This window comes from Prionailurus viverrinus, chromosome A3 (genome assembly GCF_022837055.1).
Source record: "Prionailurus viverrinus isolate Anna chromosome A3, UM_Priviv_1.0, whole genome shotgun sequence".
Classification (NCBI taxonomy): domain Eukaryota; kingdom Metazoa; phylum Chordata; class Mammalia; order Carnivora; family Felidae; genus Prionailurus; species Prionailurus viverrinus.
In genome coordinates, this window is record NC_062563.1 from 40,329,281 (window position 1) to 40,355,118 (window position 25,838).

General features: G+C 37.2%; 1 protein-coding gene across 1 annotated transcript in view; it reads left to right on the forward strand.

The window, feature by feature from the left end:
- MACROD2 (mono-ADP ribosylhydrolase 2) overlaps positions 1–25,838 on the forward strand; it is a 2,032,256-nt gene that overhangs the window by 742,814 nt on the left and 1,263,604 nt on the right. The window contains exon 5 of the mRNA XM_047854222.1: positions 10,207–10,323. Within this exon, the coding sequence (XP_047710178.1) occupies positions 10,207–10,323 (117 nt within the window). The remainder of the gene's footprint in view (positions 1–10,206; positions 10,324–25,838) is intronic.

Here is a 25,838-nt window from a genome sequence, read left to right on the forward strand (position 1 = left end):
TTGAATTCCATTTTTATTGTATTAGATACATATAAATATCAAGAATATTTTAAATATATTTGTCCATCTCCTTTATGGATGTCTTGTAAACTTACTTTGGAGACCATACACCAGGGACCTCTTTATGGTCATTTTTAGTCATTTCATGATTACCATATCTATCTTTGGGTGAAACAGCATTTAATCAAGATCCAACTTGCTACTGGACTTCAGTTCTAGTTTCAGTTAATATTTCCTGCTTTAAATACAAACTGTTAAGGACATGGATTCTTTAAATATTTGATTAGGACTTATTGGAGACTATAGCTCTAATTAAATTTAAAGGTGATCTTCTGATTTATTAGAGCTAGGACTCATGACTTTACGCATCCAGTGAATTATCAGATTATTTGCTATAGACCCAACTATTCACCACTCCTTGGAGGTTTGTCAAGAAAACAAGATGATAAAGAGGAGTTATTCTTCAAGTTCTCAACTGGTAATGTATATCTGTATTATCTGTTGAGATTAATAAATGTAGGTTCTGGGTCCTACTGCTAGGGAGACTGATCCTATAGATTTGAGGTTGGGTCTAGGAATCCACGTTTTTTTCCCAGGTTTTTGAGGTGATATTGATGTACTTCAAAAGCAATAAAATTTGAATTCTGCCACTTAACAGGTGGATGACCTTAGACATTTACTCTTGCATTGGTTGAGTTTCTTCAGCTATAAAATGAGAAAAGTAGTAAAGTCCAGGACCACCTTGCAAAATTGTTTTGAGAATGAAATATGTGGTAACTTTGTCAAAGAATTTTACAAAATGTAACACATTAACATGTGAAATATTACCTAGATTTTTTTTATCTATTAAAAGACATATTCTCCATAACTAAGATACTCTATATATTGCCAATAATTTTCATTTCAGTGAACATATGGTTCCGAGCATTTCTGTCTTATTCACTTGCTTCCCAACGGAAGGGACCATGGTTTTGATGGAGATAGAAGAGAGTAGGGATTAAGGACATAGATTAAGTTCAAACAGACATGAGTTCTGACTGCAGCTTCTATATGATCTTGCACTAATTCCTTAATACCACTTCTTTGTTAAGTAGTAGTTCCTACTTCCTAATCCTAATAGTTCCTACCTGTGAAAAATTTTATGATGATTAAATGTAATAACATAACCAACATGTACTACATACTTGCTACATGCCAAGCATTATTTGAAATGGCTGTCATGTAATACCTCATTTACTCACAAGAACCCTATGGTTTTGAATAGAGGTCCTATAAGGGCCCTTGTTTTACAGTTGAGGAAATCAGAGGATGGGAAGAAACGATGGTGGCACTGGGACACAAACTTCTGCCTTCTGACTCCAGAATCATCCTCTTTCCATCTTGTAGCACCACCTCTTATTAAAGGGAAAGCTTGCAAGTTATTTAGCACACCAGAAGGCACATTGTAAATCCTCAAAAGATGTTACCTATTGTTATCATCATTTTATTTCTTCACAGCTTCTTGCAGAATGCTTTGTGCAAGGTATTTGTTTAATAAATTTATGTTGATTTGATTTGGAAAGAACTCCATTGTATTCTCTTGGGCTTCTAAAAGATATATTCAATGAGAGAGTCTCTTATTTTTCAAGCTAATGTGATTTATGTGGCTGCTTTTACATTAAGTTACTGCCTTTTATTTACAAAAGAAGATTAAATGACTATGTACAGATCTAAGAACTTCAAAATCCTCCTTGCTAAAAACTGTTTAAAAATTTGTCTTTGTAAGACAAAGAAGAATGCTCATAGGGCCAATTTATAAAATAAGTGGATTTTGCTAAATAGTATGTTTAGTATTTTTCAAAACACATATTTAGAACTCTTCCCTGGTTCTTTTTTGCTAGTTCTTATGTTTCCTGGCACACTGTATCTGATGGATTCCTGTTCAGTGCTTTGTCGCTTGTTGTTTCTTTCCTGTTTTCAGTATCAAGTTGTTTGTCTGTATATAAAATGGGGAGCTTTACCTGAGGAATACCAAAGAGGCAGGTTGGAATGTATGGGGTAAAATAAATCTTAGGTCAGAAAAATTGATGTGGTTTCATGTCCATTGCTTTGTCTTTATTTTAGCTATTTAAATAGTGGGTAAGACTATCCTATAAAAACATACTCAAAATCTACACCTCAGGGTACTATTGACACAAGTGAAGAACAATACCCCCTCAAGCACAACTGAAACCCATTGTTCCAGCCCATCCGAGACAGTCTAATTCTCTAGGTTATGTTGTAAGGAAACCTAACCAAGATGGTATAATTAATAGACTGAAGTCTTCTGGATTTAGCCATTGTTAAATAACTGGAGGAAATATGCTAGGAGCCAAAGTCCCTTGCCTTAGTTAACCATCTGCCTGAAAGCATTTTGGTCTCACTTGTCAGGATGGTAAATGACAGATGTGTCAGCACAGCAGAAAATGTGGTCTTTGGAAGAAGTTGTAGCCAGATTCCTCTTAGCCCTGATGAAGAGCAGCTCTGTGAGTGACCACAGCGTTCACTCCATTACTAGCTAATCATACCACAGACAGTTTTTAGGCAGTCCTCAGCCTTTATCTTCTATTAGTCTGCTTTCAATCACAAAGTAAGAGAACAACTATTTGAATGAATAGGACAGACTGGCTTTGGCATTCACAGAGTCCTCAGCATTTAGCATGATTAAGAATTCTGAGGCATACCTACGGAAATGAACTTGGCTAAAACAATATGTTCATTCTAGTAGTAAAATCTGATTTTTTCCCTACAAAAGTTAAAAAAAATAGCAGTATTCAAACTGAATGAAAATTACCAGTATGGTATTTACAACAGAAGTAAAAGTGGTAGTCAAGGCCAACTGCTATTACAAATGTCCCCAAATCTCAGTGGCCTTACATAATAAAATGTTATCACTGGATTGACAGTCCATTATGGGAAGTGGGGTGGAGTGGGGCTCTGTTCCACACAGTTTTTAAGGATTTAGGAAGTGGGGGGGGGAGGGGCTCTGTTCAACACAGAATTTAGGGATTTAGGCACTTTCCATTTAGCTGCTGTACCATCTCCTGGGGAACTGGACTCTTCCAGTGGGTCTTCTGCATGCAGCCTGAAGAAAATGGATGATGATGTGGAAGACTGTATGTAGCATTTTTAGGGATTGGATATACAAGTAGTTACATCATTCATTCATTCATTCATTTATTTGAGAAAGAGAGAGAGCACATGCGTGAGCTGGGGAGAGGGGCAGAGAAAGAGAGAAAGAGAACCTCAAGCAAGCTCTGTGCTCAGCATGGAACATGACATGGGGCTTGATCCAATGACCCTCGGATCATGACCTGAGCTGAAGTCAAGAGTCGGACAATCAACTCAGTGAGTCACCCAGGTGCCCCTACTTACATCATTTTTACCAATACTCCTCTGAGCAGAACTCAATCTCATGACCTCACATAACTATGAGGGAGGCTGGGGATTGCTCTCTAGCTATATAACCAGAAAGAAAAATAAGTGGACTTTAGTGAACATATTTATTTATAGAGTTAATCATCTTTTCTTTTTTCCTATTGTGAGTATCTCTTTTGTAGGATAATAGACATAGGTAGTCCTACTGCTCTCTGGGATATCGTGTCCAACTTTTGTTTCTCTTTTAGACTTTTGGTCTTGGGTTTTTTGTTTGTTTGGTTTTAGTTTTTGTTTTATTTTTGTTTTTTTTTAGTTGTAAGTAGGTTTAGACATTTTGGGTCAGAGTGAATACCTTCTCTGCCAGCGCAGGTATTGACTGTTGGACCTCCATCCCCTCCCACTTGGGGGCTGGGGGTGAGAGAAATGTAAAAAATGCTACTATGCTGAATCTCACATCTTCCCAGTATTCAGCCTGATGCATTCTGACCCTAAGGGATGGTGAAGGAGCAGATGTTCTAGTGGGCTGCCCCAGACCCACGGAAGTAGGTGAATTTTCAGATTCTATGAATTTGTTAAAATTTTTTAATGTTTATTTGTTTTTGAGAGAGAAAGAGAGAGAGAGGGGGGGTGGAGGAGGGGCAGAGAAGGAGGGAGACACAGAATCTGAAGCAGGGTCCAGGCTCTGAGCTGTCAGCACAGAGCCTGATGCGGGGCTTGAACTCGGGAATGGCGAGGTCATGACCTGAGCTGAAGTCAGATGCTTAACTGACTGAGCCACCCAGGTGCCCATGTTAGTACTTTTAACATGGAAGCTCATCACTAGACTTGTGACCACAACATTGTGGCTATGTATTTAACTTTTTTTTTTTTTAACTTCTGGTTCTTTGGATTTAACTAGCCTGACTACTTCAGTAACATAGAGAAAAAAAAAAACTACATTAGTTTTACTCCCAAATTTACTTGCATTTAGTTCAACTGTATTAAGCATTTTCAAAAAGTCAGTTATTAAGATAACTAGGGATATAAAAAGAATGAGCAACCTCCTGTACCTTCAAGGAACTGATGGACTAGAGGAGAGAAATTTTCTAGCACATAACCAGTCTGCTATATTTATATAATAGCTATAAAACAATTATATGTATGAAAATAAGGGTACAACCCAGAATATGGGAACATAAAAAGGCATTATTGTGTCCTGTAAATGTTGTGAGTAGCTTTTTAGAGGAGGAAAGATTGGAACTAGAAGTTGAACAATGAGAAAGACCTTGCTAGGCAGGAAACAGGGAGGGGTAGCTACATATTTGGGATAGAGAGTACTTTGCAAAGGAAGTTGTGTCGTGTTTAGGGAATGCTGAGGATTTAGATGTGTCAGATGAGATGATGTCAAGGGGGGGAGAGAGTGGGATGATGTGAGGTTGGAAGGTTAAGTTGGAACCACATTTGTAAAGGCTCTAAAAGACCATAATTTGGAGTTAAGGGCTTTATAATGTAAGATAAGGGGAATAGCAAACATTACTTTAGTATGAAAGTGTAAAATCAGATTCGCATTTTAGGAAAATAAGTCTAGCAAAAGAATTAACAATAGATTAGAGAATTTTAAATTCTCATACTGAGTTTGTGCATATAGACGCATTATTATTGTTTTTGTCTTTCAAAGACACAAAAACCCACTTTCAAGTAGAGAATTGATACAATAGATAATACCACTTCCTTTTTCTTCTGTGCACTTTTTCTAAGGGCCACATACAGCTCTAAAATAATATGTCATGTTTTAGCCAATAAAAAATGCAACTTCCAGCTTCTGATAATGACAGACTAGCTTGTATCAGAGTAGACTTCCTACCAATAGTAATTTAAAATTCTTGACAAAATATAAAAGCAATGACAGAAACTGTTTATTGGCACTAGAGAGCAACTAAAGAGGATTCAGCCTTGGAAAGAAGAAAATACACTGGGTGAGATCCACATTTAAATGACTTTGACCACAAGGGCCCTCCTTGCCCACCATGGGAAGTAGCTGATAGGACTCAAATAAAAAGCAATAGTTTTACTGATTTTAGGAATCATAGGACGAATTCAGGGTGGTCAGAACAACTGGAATTGAGATTAGGGTACCTGAAGAGAGAGAGTCACAAAGGAGGGAATGCCCAAATCTGTAAATGAATACCTCTAATCTTTGGCAGAGCCTTAAACTGCATGTACAGATAATGAGTCCAAGGAACCCAGGAAGAAAACATGAGCTTGAAGGCTGAAAGAAGTAGAACATTCAGTTTCTCACTTTAGGGATATAGAGTTTAGAAATTTAGTTCTCCCAACTTAGAGGGAATTGACAAACACCTTAGGTTTTCCATTGAAACTCCAGAAGTTTAATGCTTTAGGAATAAAGACCACATCCTAGAATTAAGGGAAAAACTGGAATAAATCTACCATAACAAAAGCCTAAAATTAAGCCTCCATATTACCTGGCAGTAATTTAACTGCTTGCTAGAGCAGTTGGCTAGAGCAAGCGTCAGTGCTGTTTGGAGTAAGATAATTTAAAGCCTTTATAACATGTTAACGATGTTTGTCATCAGTAATTACCGGACAAGCAAAGAAACAAGAAAATTTGACCCAGCAACATGGGGAAAATCAGTCAATATAAACAAATTCATAGCTGACATAGATATTGGAATTGGGAGGCAGGGTTGTTAAAATCACTATACAAAATCTGTGAAGGCATTTACATGAAAAGACAGGTGAGGAGATGGAAAAGTTCAGGAGTGACACAAAAACTGTAAGAAAAAGAACCAAATGAAAATCTCAAGATCTAAAAAAAATCTCTGGAATTAAAAAGAAAAATTGGATGGAACTAATTGCAGATTTAACACAACTCAGTAATAAAAAGACAATAAAAATTAGCAAAAGACATGAGCAGACATTTCCAAAAAGAATATATATGAATGGCCAATAAGCATTTGGCAAGATACTTAACATCGTTAATCATCAGGGAAATGCAAATTGAAATCACAGTGAGAAACCCCTTTTTATCCATTAGAATTGCTAAAATTAAAAAGGCTGACAACACCAAAAGACTGTCAAAATTTGAATTCACATACTTTGCTGGGGGTAGATGTAAATTTGTATATCACTTAGGAAAACTGTGTATTAGTTCTTTATAAAGTAAAATATATACCAACCCAGCAATTTTATTCATAGTTCTTTGTCCAGTGGAAATGAAAACATGTAGCCACACAAGGACTTGTAACTTGTACAGACTTATTCACAATAGCTAAAAACGAAACATGTCAATGCCTATTTGTACATGAGTGGATAAAGAAATCGTGGAATTTTCAACAATGGAATATTACTCAGCAATAAAAGGGAATGGAGCACTGATGCACACAACAACATAGATGGATCTCAAAAATAAGATGAGTGAAAGAAGCTAACCCCCAACCCCCATCTCTTGTATGAAGTTTGAAGTTATAAAATAGGCAAAACTTAGCTATGCTGGTCAAAATCAGAAAAGGGGCTCTCTCTAGGGTGAGAAGGGAAATTGTATGTAAAGAGCACAAGAGAACTTTATTGATATCATGGTTACATGAGTAACGTATTTGTTAAAACTCATCAAAACTGTACTTTTGAAATCTGTGTATTTGATTGTATGAACATTATAACTCATGAGTACAATTGATGGGAACTGAAAAGCAATGCAGTATGGTAGTTCAACATGCCACTTGCAGGGACTGAGGTAAGACTATTTGGATTCAGGTCCTGCAGGCAGTGAATTATAATGGGTAAGGGTGTGGTTGCAGCATCAGACAAAACGGAGCTTTTGAATCGCAATGCCAATATTTTGTGAATATTGGAAAGTTACTAACCTCTTCTAAGCTTCTATAAAATGGAGATGATAAAATTAGTATCTACATGGTAAGGTTGTCCTCAGTATAGTGGCTGGCATATAGATGCACTCAAGAAATGTAAGCTGAAGTCATTATTGTTAAATAGCTCTTCAGCCTTTCTTTCATTGCCCTAATGCAGTCATGAATGCTGGTATAACATGAAGATTTTGAGAATTAGATATCTACAAACTTCATTACACTGCAATCTAAATAATGGAGACAATATTTGACAGCATATGATTAAGTACACGAGCAAATCTTATTTTAATTATCCATTTCAAACTAAGTAACTATCTCTTTGCCAAGAAAAAAAGTATTCAATTTAAACTACTTTTCTTGAAGCTCTTGTAAAAAAATGCAAACAGAAATTAGGACCTAATTTTCTTCTTAATGGTCTCACCCTTGGTTTCCCATCTCATAATCACTTTTTATATGTTAACATATCTTTCAAGTACATATATGTATGCATGTACCTGTATCTGTATAAGTGTGGGTGTGGCTGTACTATTTATGTACTCTTCTCAACCTGACATTTCACTTAAAAATCTTTCCTAGTTTGGAACTATTTACATATAGAGTTGGCCCATTCTTTTTAATAGCCACATAATCGTGCGTCACTTTGATGGAATTTGATTTATCTAACTAGCTCTCTATCTAAGTAGTTCCAAGTTTTCACTATTATAAACAATTTTGAAAGTTTTTACTTAAGTCTTTTGCAGCTGTGTTAATTATTCCATAGAATAAATTTTTTAAAAATGCTGTGTGAAAGAGTTTGAAGAAAATTTTTCAAGCCTTTTTTTTGTAAGAGAAAAGTTGTATGTGTGAGTGTGTGTGTGACTAAGCAGTGAAAGAATGAGCATGTTGAAGATTCTCTGAGTGGTGGAATAAATGGTGGTTTTCTTTCTTTTTTTTAAAGTTTTTTTAATGTTTATTTTCAAGAGAGAGAGAGAGAGAGAGAGAGAGACAGAGACAGAGACAGAGACAGAGACAGAGTGTGAGCCATGGAGGGGCAGAGAGAGAGGGAGACACAGAATCTGAAACAGGCTCCAGGCTCTGAGCTGTCAGCACAGGGCCTGATACAGGACTTGAACCCACGCACCGTGAGATCATGAAATGAGGCGAAGTCGGACGTTTAACTGACTGAGCCACCCAGGCACCCCATGGTGGTTTTCATATTCTTCTTGCTTCTCTATATTTCTTATTTTTAAATAAGGAAAGGAGTTATTTTAAAATCTATAAAAGAGTTCCACTAGATGGGTTTAAGATAATTAAATTATTAACTTTAACTAGATAATTAAATAATTATGAGAACTATTTATGGGGCACATAACACTGTCTTAAATGCTATGTGGTGCCTCTCATGCATTATATTATTTAAATTCTATGTACATCCATGTGAGGTAGTGCCATTATTGACACCAATTTCTAAGGAAACTGGGACTTGAGTATCATATGACTGGTAAAGGCAGAGTCCATTTAACCTTGTTATTCTCATATATTGTAGCCCAGAGTAGTCTGGAGTCATTTTGTTGTGAGGGTCCTTGAGCCCAGGTTCATTCTCAGACTCTACATGTATGGTGATATAGTCAAGCCCAGATGAGCTTGTTTCCCTAGGGGTCTTCCTCAGCTGAAAGCAATGTCTTCATGCCAGTCCATGGTAGCAGAAGCTACTTGAACATTAGACAAGTTGTCTGCCCCTCACTGACCACCTTTCATCCACTATCTGGCTTCCTCTCAAAATAGAAATAATAGTAATATTAATAACAATAACAATAACAATAATAAGAAGCAGTAATCAATTACATGCTGGTGTGAACCGGGGAGGCAGGGGGACTCCTTCTGATCTCTAATATCCTGGTTTATTTTCACATCCCAGGTTACAATGATTCTCTTTCTCTGTCTCCTTATCCTTGTTTAGGAGTCTTACATTTCCTTTCCATGCAAGGGGCCCAATCAATAACAACTAAGAACCTAAGTTTTCAGTTTCCTAATTTATGTGCATATGATCTTTGACCATCTGTGTACTTGCCCCTCATCCAGTAGTATAAGATTTTAATTTTCAGCAGCATCAGATTTGTGTTTTCAAAAGGCGAGTTTCACTGTGTAGGCCAGGTGTTGAAGGAGGAGGCTGAGAGGCCAAAGGACTGGTGACGCTTGAGGTTGGTGAAAGTCAGGAAGCTGATCATTTAGCGGAGCTAGGGCAGCAACAGCCAAGGTTCTTGGCTTAGTGCCTGTCAAGTGAGTGAGGGTGACTTTATGGGTGTTTACTAAGACCTAAGGTGCCCTTGCCCATCATCTAGTGCCCTGTCAGATACCCTGCAGAAACACAGCTGTATTTGTGTCATGCTTTTGGGGGAGGGGAAACTCGGAGGTCTGGTTCTTTTCCTGACGGCTTTAATTCTACTCCCAGTTTTGAAGTGAGTACAGATGTTTCAGAGTGACGTTCTCACTTTCTTCTTGACCTTTTTTCTTCTATAACCTGTGATATGTCAGAGACAACACTTACCAGCTTGGGAGACAAAATTGTTAGCATTTCTTCCCAAACCTGTGTTTAGTGTCATCAAGTTAATAGTTAGACATTGGACGTGGTAGGGATATTTACACAATTGATAATGGAAAATGCTGTAAATCAGCGACTCCCCACCCCCAGAGAAACTGTTGTTTAATGTTTACCAACACACTACACAACTTCTATAACCCTTCTACCTCTGCTTACCACACAAATCAAATACACACACACACACACACACACACACACACACACACACAAGAAAATATAGTTTTGAAGGATTGGACATCATAGGTTTCTTCTATGAGACTATGGTGATTTCCAGGAGGAAAAACTGAGCTCCATTTTTCTTTCTATCTCAGGTTGTCCATTTATTTCCAAAAGGACGAAAATGAGCTAACTTCTTTCTCTCTTTCCTAGTGGATGGCTGTATTCACCGAGCAGCTGGCCCCTGTTTACTGGCAGAATGTCGTAACCTGAACGGCTGTGAAACTGGACATGCAAAAATCACATGTGGCTATGACCTGCCGGCAAAATGTGAGTACAGCTCTTTTGAACACTGTTTCAAAATCAGATGAGCACTCTTACATTGTTTTATTGCTCAAGCGTGTAACTGGAAAGGAAGTGGCAGTGGTGATATTTAATTAAATGTGCTTATATTCAGATTTTGTACTTGGTAATAAAATGTGTTTTCCAAATAGTTACTCAAATATATATATATATGTGTGTGTGTGTGTGTGTATGTGTGTGTGTATGTGTATGTGTGTGTGTGTGTGTGTGTGTGTGTGTGTATAGTGTGTAAGTGTAGGTGATTGTTGCTCAGATCTTCAACAGCATGTCTCTGAAACAGAGAAATAAACATGTGAGCAAAATATACATTATAGTATTCAAGTGCCGTGGAGTGACAGCTTCTGGAAATGATGCCAATTTCTTATTCCTTGTTCAGGTTTCTTGATTGTGGATGTGTTTAGAGCAAAGGAGATCAAAGTGATATATTGTGTTTTCAGCTGCCATGTAAAGGCTGATTGGCAATTACAGCCAAGGCATCTGTCACACTTTGCTTTCAGGAAAAGCCAATGGAATGTGGTTGTCAGTGTGAGAATGTATTTGCTCTTTGAATGTGGAATGGTCAAAACTTCCATTATATTTGAATAGAGAGAAGTATTGCATTTGATTGACCTTGTTGCCTAGTCGTTTAGCCAGCTGAGTGGGGTGGTGTAGAATAAAAATACTAAGAGAGAAGCTAGTTAAAGGCACAGATGTTTTAATCACATAATCTTCAGGGCTTGGTCAGTGGAGGTACAGGGTTTCATTGTGCCATTAAGGTGTTCATTGATCTGGAAACTGGGACACCAATTAATTGTTTATTCTATTCATCTACTTCTTATGATACTGCCTGGGTCTGTGAGTACATTTTATGTAAAAATGAAGTGTGGTTTTTGTTGTTGTTGTTGTTTTGCAGTGGAGAAAATGTGACTTAAAAAATTATAACACAATCTGTGGGATACTTGGTGGGCTCTATATAGACAGGCTGTGTAAGAATGAATTCCCTATGCATATATGTGAGTGGAGAGAGTGTGTTATTTTTGAAAGATTACTTTAAAGTATGTTTAAATCTGAGGCTTTGTAGTAAATGTAATATATTAAAATGATATTTTTCCTTCATAAACATCATAATACTACTTTCTATATTTCTCACAGTGGGTTCCAGTGAAAGTATAGCAACTGTATACTGTTTAATTTTCCTTCAATGACTTCTCACTTTTCTTTATTTCTTAGTGTTTTTACCTTGTGTGAAAGAGTCAAGTCATGTGCCAAATGGCCCCTCACTCCCACTTGGAATGTATATTTATGTCAAATAAAGTCCTTTGGGTACAGTGGTGTTTCAAACAATTCTCCCTCTGAGTCAGAAAATTTGAGTATTAAAGGTGATTTCCCTTTCCAGGATTATGTCTCTGTGTTTACAAATATTGGTCATTTTTTTTCTTTTTAACACCATACTACCTTTGTGATATAGCTAACTGATACCACCCTGAGAACAAACAGAATATTGATTATTTTCAGTCTTGTGTCTGTCCTTAAGCTAAGGAATAAGGTCTGGTCTCCTAGTACTTTACTACTTTGTTTCCTATGTATTAAAGCACAAATAAGAAATTCTTTATAACTGAGATTTCTGAAGAGAGATAACCTCAGTATCACTAAATATGACCAAATAAAATGGTGGCTTCAGTGTATGGATTGACATCATGATAATTTTGTCTAATGTGCTTCAGTTTCATATCCTTGTAAGTCATCCAACTTAGTTCAGGGTTATTGAAAACTTGCACAATACCACTGAGGTGTAAAGATCAATACCACCAGTGCTTGTGCTTGAGGAATTTCATGATTGAGTCATATCTCTGAGCTGAGGTGAGGCTTTCCTGGGCATCCCATGCCAACCGAGTCTTTGTGGCACAAGGACTCTAGTTAATAAAAGCCAATCCACAGGGCTTGTACAGAATCTGTGTGAACTGAGATACTGAAAGCCTGGTACACATTCTAGTCACTGTGTGCAGCCCACAGGGCACATCTAGTAAAAAAGTCATTCAGCAGTATAGAAAGTCCCAGTCTGGAATGGCAGTGCCACCTCACAAAAGTTACACACATGGACTACTTGTGAATAAGTCTTGGTATTTCTCCATATTTTAAGAGATTAATGATCTATATTTAAAACATAAAGAAAAACAAGGAAAGCAATAAGGCAATATGGAAATGAGTAATAATCACTTATATCTGTATGCTATGTTATAGTTTTCCACAGTACTTTCACAAGCCTTTATATTTTAAATTATATTTTATAAACATTATGTGTGTGTTCATTTTCCCTTTTTCTGTCTCTGAAAGATGTTTTTCTTTTCTCATCAATTTGGTTCATCCATTTCAGAATCATTAACAATCCACAGATGTGCTTTTGTAGAGAGAGAATGAAAAGGGAACTCATTACATACTGTTTGGGTCATTTTCCCCCTCCATATTTAATAATTCCATGACGGTTTGACAGCAGAAACTAGTTCCTATCTGTCCTCTGTGACAGTGGGTTTATCATTATGGGGGTACTAAAGCCATTCATCTAACCACCAATGATAATATCTTCATGCTTCAGCAATTGTTTGGAAAATGCTATTGTCTAGGTTACAGGCAAAGTTAGTAATTTTGGACTGGCCTTTGCTTCCCTTATGCTTGCTAGATTAATTTATTCATAAATGCTTGTATTTGAATTAATCATATTTGTAGTCTAAATTCTGTGACTCATCATAATTTGTGGAAAGATAAGCCTCAGAGATTTAGTTTATTCTTTGTTGTTAGGATGTTTTGGTTTCTTTTGATGTAGAACATCCAATAATTATTTTCAAAAGTAATCTTAAGAGTGCAAAGAATATTGGCCAGTATTTCATTAAAGGTGCAAAGAATATTGGCCAATATTTCATTAAAGGTGATTGCTAAAGAAATGACTTACGGATTCAACTGACTGTATATACAATTGGACCTTTTGGGAACTTCTCTTTTACAATATTAGATTCATAATAAAATTTAGTTTCTACAGAGTTTTAGAAGCTTGTCAATATGTGGAACCTTTCTATTCAGGATATCATCATTCCACCAAAGTTTCAACTTCATGTGGGAGAAGTTTATTGATTTATCAGAGTCAGGGTCTAGTGTCAAAATCTATCACAGTGTTTCTTGAATATGTGCTGAATTAATATGAATGAATGGGTGATCAAACGATGAATTGTTTCAGAACTTTTCACCTGGAAAATATCTTTGCAAATGTTGCTCCTACTAATTCTTTCCCTCCTGGAATGCATTCTGCCCAGTGCTGGTAGATTAATATTCCTAAATCCAGAGTCCTTATAATTGTCCATAAGACTCTAGATGATGTGACCCCCCCCCCCTTACATCTCTAACATCACCTCCTTCTGTCCCCTTCCTTGCTCATACAGTTTGCTTTGCTGATCTCTAATGCCTTTGCATTAGCATTCCTCTTTCCTGGAATTCTATTCTACATATCTACATGGCTTGCTCCCAACCTACTTCAAATCCTTGCTTAAATGTAACCTAAAGTATCACCCTAACAAACTTGTTTATAATTGCTTTTCTGCCTTATTTATAATTGCTTACCTCTAGTATTTAACCTTCAGATACACAGTATCATTTACTTATTGATTTTGTTTATTGTCTGTCTCTCTCTATGAAAATGAGAGTAGAGATTTTTTTTTCTGCATCTTTTTCAGTTATTGCAGTGTCCACACAGGTTAGAAAAATGTTTGACATGCAATAGGGGCTCAAAATCTAATTGTTGCACAAATAAGTAAAACCTAATTACACTCCTCTCAAAATCCTTGGATGGGTCTTTCTTTAAACAGACTTGTTAGCCTGATCACCTTTGGCCTTCCATGATTTACTGCCATATCTTGAACTACTTACAACCTTTTACATGATGTGAATTGCTGACAGTGGTCTGCCTGTGCATGGAGCCTGCATTTGGGGCCATCTAGAAAGCTCTTTCTTTGCTCCTTTTCTGTCTTCCAGACAGCTCAAGTATCACTTCTGCCATGAGACAAGTCTTCCCTTATCAACTCAGGTAAAAATGCCTTCTTTTTTCTTCAAACTCCTGAACTCCTGACTTCCTGAACACTGCTTGTTAACACATTGAGGGCATTTTTCACTACTTCTTATTGTTATATATGCAAGCTTTCCAATATTCTTTAATCCCTTGGATATAATGGATACTAGCGAAACATCTACTAAATTAATTGCTTGTTAAAGGTGGAAGATTGATTGATAATTAGTGATGGGTAAAATGCTAAAGAAAATTTATGTTAATATTCCTGAGAAATGATGAAATCAGTGTCAATTATCCATTGTGATTTTTTAAATCATATTTTAACATACCTCTATTCCAAAGTCTCTTGTCTAAGAATTTTATTTTTAATGGAGCTTCTAAAGGTGAACAAATAAAAAAAGAAACTACATCTACTTTATTTAATGATTTTCAGCCTACCTCACATGTCTATTCTATTCCTTGAGAATGCTTAATTTTTAGGCTTTAAGGCTGAATAATCTTGAATAATAGGTAGGAAAATATTAAAATCTGTGTCTATAAAATGACAGAATCTGTTTCTTTTATTCTTTCCATTTAATCTTAGAAGATATCAAAGGGTGATATTAGCATCCAACTCATAGGTTTTTATTAATCGTTTGAAAGGAGACTGTAGGGTGAGAGACCATAGTATTATATGTTTGAACATCATAGAATAATATGAACCAGAATCCTCATTCTATTTCCAGGTGCAAAAATAATCAGATGATGATATCTTAAAAGATACTCTTGACAATAATTAATACTTCTCTTATGCCTTTCATGAAGAAATCATAGTACCTTGAAACATTAGTTCATCAGTCCTTTTGAAATTTCTCTGAGGAAGTGACATGACAAGTTATGGTATTTTCTTTCAACACAGAGAAATTCAGGTACACAGTAGTTAAGTTTGTTGCTCCTAGCAACAAACTATGTCCATTGAGGGGCATGGCAGATAATTCAAGTATCACCTGAATAGGGTGAGAGTCTTTGGCAAGTGTTAGCCAAGACCTGTTGCCTGTTGTTTTTTTTTTTTAAATTTTTTAATGTTTATTTATTTTTGAGACAGAGAGACAGAGCATGAGTGGGGGAGGGACAGAGAGAGAGGTAACACAGAATCCAAACCAGTCTCCAGACTCTGACCATCAGCATGGAGCTTGGCGTGGGGCTCGAACCCAAGAACTGTGAGATCATGACCTGAGCTAAAGTCAGATGCTAAACTGACTAAGCCATTCAGGTACCCCCTGTTGCCTGTTTTTGTAAATAAAATGTTATTAGAATGCAGCATTTGTTTACATATTGTCTATAGTTGCTTTCATGTGACTGTGTTGAGTATTAGTAACAGGAACTGTATGTCCAAAAAGCTTGGAACATTTATTATCAGGCTCGTTATAGAAAGTGTTTGCCAATTCTTGGGGCACCTGAGTGGCTCAGTGGGTTAAGCTTAGGTCATGATCTCATGGTTTGTGAGTTCAAGCCTGGTGTTGGGTCTGTGCTGACAGTTCGAAGCCTGCTTTCCGATTCTGTGTCTCCCTCTCTCTCTGCCCCTCCCTGCTCACTCTCTGTCTCTCTCTCTTAAAAATAAATAAACATTAAAAAAATTAAAAAAGAAAAGAAAGTGTTTGCCAATTCCTGATCTTTGGAAATCTCTATTTTTTATGAAGGAGGAAGCTGAGATTGAGAGAGGTTAAATATTTGTTGAATTTTATTGAATGTATGTGATTTAGAGCCCTATTGACGAAAGAGGTACTAAAATACCTGCCGTCTATTTCTCGGGACAGCTCTTGCTTCTGTTGCCTCAATAGAACATCACCTTGGGAGGATGATCTGAAGCTTTTTAAATCTTTCAAATTATAAGGCCACCTTGAAAAAAAATCCTTGAAAAAAATGGTCATTTTTCTCAGTAGGGCCAGAACTGGAAAGTGAATAAGTCAAGTCTCTGAAGGGAGAGTTAATTCAAACCACCAAAGTATTTGGCAATAAATCTTTATTCCTTGCTTCTTCCAGTGGTGTTAGCTAATGTGCTGAAAGGGAACCTATAGTCCTGAGTAAATTCAGTTTCTAGAGTAGGTAACTCATAAGATGGGTCTGAATTAGTCTTCTGCAATGCATGACCTGATTTCAGCCATCATGGGCTCCGTCAGCAGGTGTCTGATTGTGAAGGCAGTGGAGTGGGCATGCTATCAAGAATATGACGCTACCAGGCTTTGATGGAGATCTGAGGGCCCTCATGAGCCCTTTCCATAATTAAATGACTTATATTACATAAAGAGAAAAATAGCTTTTGAAGAACATAAAACCATCTTCCTTCCTGAAGAGAGATGTGAGGTTGTTCCTCCTAAAACCAACTCCGATTGGCTCATTTTCCTGAAGTGCTTTAGGAATTTAATTACTATTTGAATCTATTTCTTCATAATTACCACCCCTTTCATTTATATTAAGCAGTTTTATACATTTATCTCCTTAGTGATCCTTATGATGAATGTGGAAGTGAAAAGGGCAGAAAGACTGTAAAATTCAGAGTAGTGGTTCTCAAAATGCTCTCCTGAAACAGCAGCAGCACCTGGGATTTGTTAGAGATGCAAATTGTTTTGCCCCACCCCAACTTTGTGGTTTAACAAGCTCTGGGGTGACTTTGAGACAAACTCAAGTGTGAGGATCATTGACCTATACAGTGGTGGATTCCTGAGCAGTACCCTTGACTTTTTTTCTTTTTTAATGTTTATTTATGTATTGGGAGAAAGAGAGCTTGTTGCCTGCATGTGCATTGGGGAGGGGCAGAGAGAGAAGGAGAGAGAGAATCCCAAGCAGACTCCACACTGTCAGCACTGAGCCCCAACAGGAAACATGAGCTCATGACCTGAGCTGAAATCAACCATCAGACGCTTAACCAACGGAGCCATCCAGGTGCCCCAGAAATGTTGCCTTTTGATTCCCTACCCTGGACCCCTTTCACTACACAGCACAGGCATCCTTTTGGGTTGCAGATTAGGGCTGTCTTTGAAGAGAACTCAGACATGTTCCCAGGTAGTATTTACTTGTTTATTGCCTGCCTTCTCAAACAGAATTAACAGTTTAAAGAGAAAGAAGTCGTATCAGTCTCATTTACCACTGGTATCCTTACTATCTGACTTAGTATCCAGAACCTAGTTCGTGGCTTTTGATACGAATTCACTGGAGGAATTAATGAAAGCATTGTCTTTGTGATAGTCATAGCTGCCACTGCAGGAAACCAACCAAGAAGACACTCAAGATAGGATTACATGATTCCAGAAGTTTGCAGAGCCAGTGCTGCTACCATTGCAGCATCTGTGTTATCCTATCACCAGACATGCAGCTTGCTCAAAGACCTTAGCAGTGCAAGAATGTACAGAGGGGCCAAATTTGTTCAACTTGTCCACACGGCACACCAATAACCTCCACTTCAAACACTTTATTTCAGTTTCTTTTTTTTCTTTTTTTTAACCCATTGTAATAACATATATTCCATCTCCAAGTGGCTTTGTGATGAAATAACTGAAATACTCTAATAGTAAATAGTGTCTTTTAAAAATAACTACATTTTGGAAGCAGCTAGTATTTACATTGTTGTATTACTGACCAAGTGTAGAATAAACGCCTATGCTTGGCTTTCATTAGTTGACATCTTAGCAGGCCTTCAGAGGACACTGCCTATACCTCCTATTTCCTATGTGATCAATAGGAAATAACAGTGTAAATCAATTCTGGGTAATAATGTAAATGAGCTCTCGAAGGCAGTTCCTGCTGTGAAATAAGTAGTTAGCTGTGACACTGGCATTAACCGCAGTGGGGGTAATCAGCCTTTGGATATGTTTAATCAGAGTTATCAGCTAAGATTAAAAAGAGAGCCACTGTTGTGCAAGGATAATCATTTTCAGGATTTAAAAGATGAATATTTGAAGGTGTTCTTATAAATTAAAGCCATCAGAATTGCTTTGAGTAATTTGGGATGCTTTGAGGTCAGGCACAAGCAAACAGGAAAGGTTAATCTCAGAGCCACAGTAGTTAATGTGTAGGAATTGTAGAATACACTTATTGAAATACATAGTGAATGCTGAATTAACTGAAGATTTTCCCCCATTGCTTAGATGTTCCTTGCGCTATTATTAACATGTATGATTTGATTAAAAAGTGGGCAACACATAAAAGTTTTTAAATTTATTAATTATCCTTACAATTAATTATCAATCCCAAATATTAAATATTACACTACATTATGGTTTGATTAGAGGTGTTTCCAGTTGAAAATATTGATGAAACCAAGTTCTGTACTAGAATTAAAGAGTGATTCTGGGTCAAGAAAAGTAAGCCTCAAGGTGGAAAATCTGAAGAGAGGTCTTGAATCCAGGATATTCTAATTGGTAAAGTCCCTTAACCTCTGATCTGAGTTTGCTCATCTGTAATTATCTGGGGGTAGTAATATCTACCTTGAGTGAGTTTGTTAATATGCAGAACCACTTTTTAATAGGGTAAGACATAAGTATATGGTTCTATAATTACTTGTAAAATACTTAGCACATCTCATTTACTTATACTACCACTGTTCACTGAGTATCTACTCTGAGCTAGAGTGCTCTTCGGGAAGGTATAAAAACTATAGTGAAAGGACAGCTAAGCTGAGGTTTGAGTACTTTTAGATCTTAGGTTCTTAGCACAGAGAGGCAGATAATAAACACATTCACATAAGAGAATTCACACATTCAATCTCAGATCATGATAAGGGATATGAGGAAAATAAAAAGTGGCAATAGAATGGAGGGTGGAGGGAAAGGGCTACTTTTCCCATGGTGGTCAGGGAACACTGCCCCGAGGAGATGGCATTGGAGCTAAGAGCCATATGCTTTCTAGTAGAAATTCATTGCAGGCAAAGGGAAAGTAGTTTACTGTAGGGTTAAAAAAATTCCCATTGGGTAACCCGGTGGCTCAGTGGGTTGACCGTCTGACCCTTGATTTTGGCTAAGGTCATGATCCCAGGGTTGTGGGATCATGCCTTGCATTGCGCTCTGCACTGAGTATGGAGCTTGCTTAAGATTCTCTTTCTCCCTTTCTTTCTGCCCCTTCCCTGATCTCTCTCTCTCTTTCCCTCTCTCTTTCTCCCTCTCTCTAAAATGAAAAAATAAAATAAAAAGCTCAACTTGCCTGATGTCTAAAATAAGATAGTCTGTAACTTTTTCAAGTGTTCTTCCTTGGTATAGATATTATATTTCAGTTTTTACAAGTGCATAATTTTAATATAGTCTAGGTTGTTGAGGTAACAGAGGTAATGCTGTTGCTGCTGCTGCTGGAGTTGACAGGAATTTTAATGATAATTTAATCTCACCTCCTAATTGTAAAGTTAAGGAAATTGAGACCCTGAAAGATCATTTAATTTTAGTTTTTATTTAACCATGTGATAAGGGACAGAGCCAAGAGTAGAGTCTGGGTATCCTGACTCACAGTATAGGGCTCTGTCTGCTAAAGCATACTGCCTCTCCTAGTCTCTTAGATAATACTAACTCTCCTCTAGAAGTATTGTGAGAATTTAGTCAACTATTAAGTGAGATGATGTATGTGAGCATGCTTTTGAAATAACAATTTCTTATTTTATATGCAGTTTATTAATAGTCATTTTAGATGAGTTACATATACATTAATTGTGACATTATGAGGTCTACTAGTAAAGTTTATGACAATAGTCCACCTGAACATATGCAGCAGTGACTGGTGTTTGAGGAAATATGGAAGTTACAGACAGGAATTAAGAAAAAAAATGTATGCCATCCTTAAGACTCAGACATTTGCTCCTGCTTCCTTACAGTATCTTGTTGTTGGAGGAAAGGGAAAGTCTTCAGAAGTCATTTTGAGAAACTTCAGAGGACAACTTCATTGGTTTTACAAGTTCTTTGGTATTTCTACCCTGGAGAGGTAGAGTTTAATTCCCCTCCCCTTGTATGTGGCTTGAACTTAATGACTCATTTCTACTGAATAGAATATGTGAACATAATGGGAATTATTGAGATTAGGTTATGAAAAGACTATGGCTTCCATCTTTACCTCTCTCTCTCTCTCTCTTTCTCAAGTCACTCTATTAGTTTCCTAGGGCTGCCATAACAAAATACCACAGGTTTGATGGCTTACAACAGCACTTTACTCTCTTATAGTTCTTAAATCTAGGTGTTGGCAGGACTCTACTCCTTCTGAAGACTCTAGGGAGAAATCTAATTATTGCCTCTATTTTTACATGGCCATCCTCCCTATGTCTCTCTCTGTGTTTTTTTTTTCTTCTCTTATGAGCATACTTGTCACTAGGCCTACCCTATATAGATATTGATATAGATAGATATAGAGATAGATAGAGATAGAGATAGAAATAGAGATAGAGATAGAGATAGAGATAGAGATAGAGATAGAGATAGAGATAGAGATAGATACAGAAATAGATTAGGGCAAAGAGAACTCATAATCAGCTTAGTAAAGAAACGTTGGGAGAGGGGCACCTGGGTGTTTCAGTCGGTTAAGTGTCCGACTTCAGCTCAGGTCATAATCTCATGGTTTGTGGGTTTGAGCCCTGCATTGGACTCTGCTCTGACAGCTCGGAGCCTGGAGCCTGTTTCACATTCTGTGTGTCTCTCTCTGCCCCTCGCCCACTTGTGTGCTTTCTCTCTCTCTCTCTCTCTCTCTCTCCCTAATAAATAAATAAATATTTTTTAAAAACTTTTTTTTTTTAAAGAACCATTGGGAGAAAAACAACACAAACCACAATACACAGCTAGGTATTGATATTTACTGGATATTCCTTAAGTGTCTTTAGTCTTTGCATTTGCTACTTACATGCTCTTTATTGTTAGGAATCACTGTTTTCATTTTCAGGGGAAAATAAATTCAGCCTTTCCCCTGTGTGGAAGCTGCGAGCTAAGTGAAGCATTGGTAGGTTCCTATTTACATTTATGGCAGTGCCCTTCTAAATCTGTTTGCTGTACTGGGTGGTATGTTTCCTATTAGCTCCTTCATTTGTCAGAACTACTGAGAGTTTGCACCATTTCTAATCACACACTATTTGTGAAATCCCTAATAATTTCCTAAGGTCTTCTGAAACTTTCCTTTTCCTACCTGTGATATTTTGAGGAAAGATTTATTCCCCTTCTATGTTTATTCTGCTTAGTGAAGATCATCAGAGACAACTTTAACTGTATTTTTGCAAATTTTCTTTCAAATTTTGTCTGTATTGTATTTAGAATGCAGGTGCCCATTTGAAAGTCTGCAGAATTCAAAGGGCTAACTTAGCATTCCCTTACATTTACACTCAGGTTTTGCCTTCTTACATTAGGGCACACGATGACAAACTTGTCTCTCCTTACACAGCCAGATGATTTTGTTTCTGTTTTAACATTACTGCTATACTTGGGTGTGTCCAATGCATACACATGTACATGTCATGTTCCATGCATCCCATTAGAAGTATATTCTCATTATGCTGAACACAGGTTTTCTTCTGCATTATCATGTTTTATGAGAATGGAATTTAGGGATTTTTTTTCAATCTGTGGAACTGTTTGGAAAGCATTCTGGCAGAGTTTACACTTGTGGGTGGATTAATGGAACTGGGGTAGAGAGTCTGAGGGGATCTCCCAAGAACTCCCAGAGGGCAGGCAGAGGAAAGGTAACTGCTGTGCTGGACAGGCTAGCAGGACTGGCCCCTCCTCCTCTATGCATCCAGGACATATCTTACCTATTGTTATAAAATTAACAAAAGTTAGGGGCTCCTGGGTGGCTTACTCAGTTGAGTGTCCGACTTTTGCTCAGGTCATGATCTCATGGTTAGTGGATTCTAACCCTGCCTTGGGCTCTCTGCTGCCAGTGTGGAGCCCACTTCAGATCCTCTCTTCTCTCTCTGCCCCTTCCCCCATTCATGCTCTCTCCCTCTCAAAAATAAATAAACATTAAAAAAATGTTTAAGTAAAAAATAAATTACGAAAAGTTATTTTGATTATTGTCCTCCTAATAATATCCAGTGCCTGAATAGTTGAATGGATTCCAAGACTAATGAGAGATTGAGAAACCCCACATCAAAGTATATCCATTAAAGACAGTCAGGGCTCTCTGTATGTAGAGTATTGCACGGATTCATGTAGCACCTAGAAGGAGGTGAAGTTTAGAGAACTACACATCATAGAAGGGTTAATATTTCAAACATTTCCTTACATTTTCTGTTGTCTCCAAAGCAGTGTTTCTCCATATACCAAATTAACTGGTTGTCATGGGCACCAAACCTGTTACCCTAAACACAATATCACACTCCAGGCAACATCCTATTGTTTCTGCCTATTTTGAGATTAACCATCACATGGCATTTTTTCCCCTCTTGTTTTCATTTTTCTTTTACCACTCCATTCAGATGATGATGAAATCAATATTTCAAAGCCTGTATGTGAGATGTTTCTATTTATTGTTCATGATGGTATAATAGTAACTTTTTATTCATCACTATCCTTGAGGACATACATTTGGGGACAATGGAGCTTTTATAAAAGTCTCACAATTACAACAAAGCTGAAAAATATCTAGAAGTCACTATTTTAGCAAATGAGCCAGTTTCTCCCATTAAGGACTAGGCTATATAAGCCTAGTATAAGACTGTATACTTTGCATTTAACAATCTGTCTGGCACACAGTAGGTAGTGATAAGTGTTTCATTCATTCAGAAAACACTGATTGTTTCCTAAGATATGTGCCAGGTGTTTCCTTATCTTTTAGAAAAGAATGATATACAAAACAAATAGGGACTTCACACTCTTAGAACTGAGTTGAGCTGAGCTCAAGTGATTCAAGTGACTTGCTCAAGACCACACAGTTATTTAAATGATAAAACCTTGCCAAGAATCCAAATTGTCAGATTTTTAGTCTATGGTTCTTTCTTCTTTTTCATGGAGATTTTATTTGGGGGAATCCAATAATGAGATCTGATGGTGACGAAAGGGTGGGCCTATGCCGGCTGACTCCATCTTGTTCTGTGTTCTTCACCTTGACCACGCCTCCTCCCCTTGAGTAACCTCCTGCTCACCTGCCTAACAGGACTCCGACCCTTCCCCAGCCAATGGGCTGAGGCCACAGCCATTACCTCACCAACTGCCCCTAGGCCCCAATAAAACCTTTGTCCTTTTGAAACTCGCTCTCTCTCTCCCCAGTATCTCACCGCTGCGCGACGGTGCAGGTAGGGGATTGAGCTCGAGCTAGCTCAAACAAAGGCTCTTTTGCTTTTGCATCAGACTCGGCTCCCTAGTGGTCTTTGGGGATCACGAATTCTGGGCATAACAGTGATGGCCTTCTTGTCTCATGTTTCCTTGGGATTTTCCTAGTCAGTGACCATTGGACATGATCAGTGGATTCTGATACATTTGTACCTGGGATGGGGAGAAGGGACATGATCTAGTATAGTAATGTCTAGTAAATAAATAAATATCTGTTTTAATGTTACTCCTATACTTGGGTATGTCATATGCTCAAGTCTCTCTCAGTCTAGTATAGAAAATGATTTTGGAAATCATAATTCTAACTTGGCATGGGGGGCCACAGGGCTTTTTTGACTGGGAGCTGGTATAACAGCTGCCTGACATTTTCAGTGATACAGTTTCTTTTCTTTTCCCCCATCAGTTTTTATTGTAAATTCCAGTTAGTTAGCATACAATGTAATATTAGTTTCAGGTGTAGAACTTAGCAGTTCAACACTTAACATACAATACCCAGTGCTAATCACAACTAGTGCCCTCCTTACTCCCCATCAGTGATAATGACATGCAGACCACATCCCTGTAATCTCTTTAAAAGAATTTTAGGTTTCACATTATTTAAGGATAAGATAGGCAGTGATTTTTAATCATTCATTTTAATAATTATTCATTATTTTATATCCACATGTTTTAGGAAGAAAAACTTTTGAATCTCTAGTTCCTAAATCAGAATGTTAAACATTCATTGTTACACAATATGGAAACTAAGCATAGATTAATTCATTACTTGTGGTTTATTCTGTTTATTTGCCTTAGCAGCACCTTTTAAAAATAAGATTGACACATATCTGTCAGAGCATCTGTACTGAGTTATGTTTCCCAGACATAAAACACATGGGTGGAGTTCTGGTGGAATCCTTGTCTTACTGTGTGGTGTTATGGCCTCTGTCCTCTTTTGTTCCTTTCACTCTGCTTTGTTTGTTTTGTTTTGTTTCTTTAGTGCTTTTAACTGCCTCTCAAATTTTGTTAAACTATTTGATTGATTGATTGAATGATTGACTGACTTGGGGCATAATCCATTTTGAAGATAGAATTTAGAACTTCCTGAAGTCAGAATCACTTGACTTGAAAATTTAATGCGTATCCTTCCTGTGTGGAAATTTCTTTCCATTGATGTCCACATTTCATAATATGGTTAAGAACATGGACTTTGAAGCCTCAACATTCTGGGCTCAAATTCAGGCTCTGGATATGGGCAAGTTATGGAACCTCTGTGCCTCTCTGTTGCAAACTGGAAATAAGAACAGCTCCACCCTCGCGTAAATGTTGATGATTACAAGTTAATGTCAGTGTAGCATTATTATAATATAGAGTGCTGCCTGCCTCCAAGTAAATGCTGTAGAGGTTAGCTGTTTTTTTTAGTAAGGTCATTCCAACCATTTTATCTAAGATGGTCATTCTAACCATATTATCCATCACTCTCTGTCCCCTTGCCCTGCTTTAGTTGATATCACATCCCTTATCATCACTTGAGATTATTTTATGTATTTATTGGTTTATTTGTTAAATGCTTATATCCTGTACTAGAATGTAATTTTTATGAAAGCAGGGACTTGGTTCACTGTATCTTTAGATCTTAGAAAGGTATTCAAAACCATTTCTGAATGAACAAATATATGTGAACAGGAAACTTTAATTATGTATAATTATTAGCTGAGTTACTAAAAGGATGAGCCTAAGAGTACATTTAGTTTCATGCTGTGTTCATTTGGCTCTTCCAGTAAATTGGGTAATGGTTACGAATAAGCCAGGAAAATAGCACCAATGTATGAGAAGGTCAAGACCACATTTGACATTTGACATATCTACCAAGAATGTTCTAGGTGTATTACACATCTTTTTCCTATTTTTCAAAACTCTGTAGTTTAAGTAGTGTGTCAGGATGAAGTAACAGAGAAGAAGAACATTAATGGCCTGGGAACCATGTCCTGGCTTGCCTAACTAAACCCAATGAGTGGATAGTGAGGTCCTTTTCCATTGATTTACAGTCTGTATTCAAAGGTGATTTCCAAGCTCAACTTACTGTTAAACCTCATTAAAATAAAGTGATAATTTTATGGGTTTGAAATGTGCTATGACTGAGTTTCTGATTGGGACCACTAGCCCCAGTGCTTACAACTTCCATGTAAATGTGTTAAGAGGGGAAA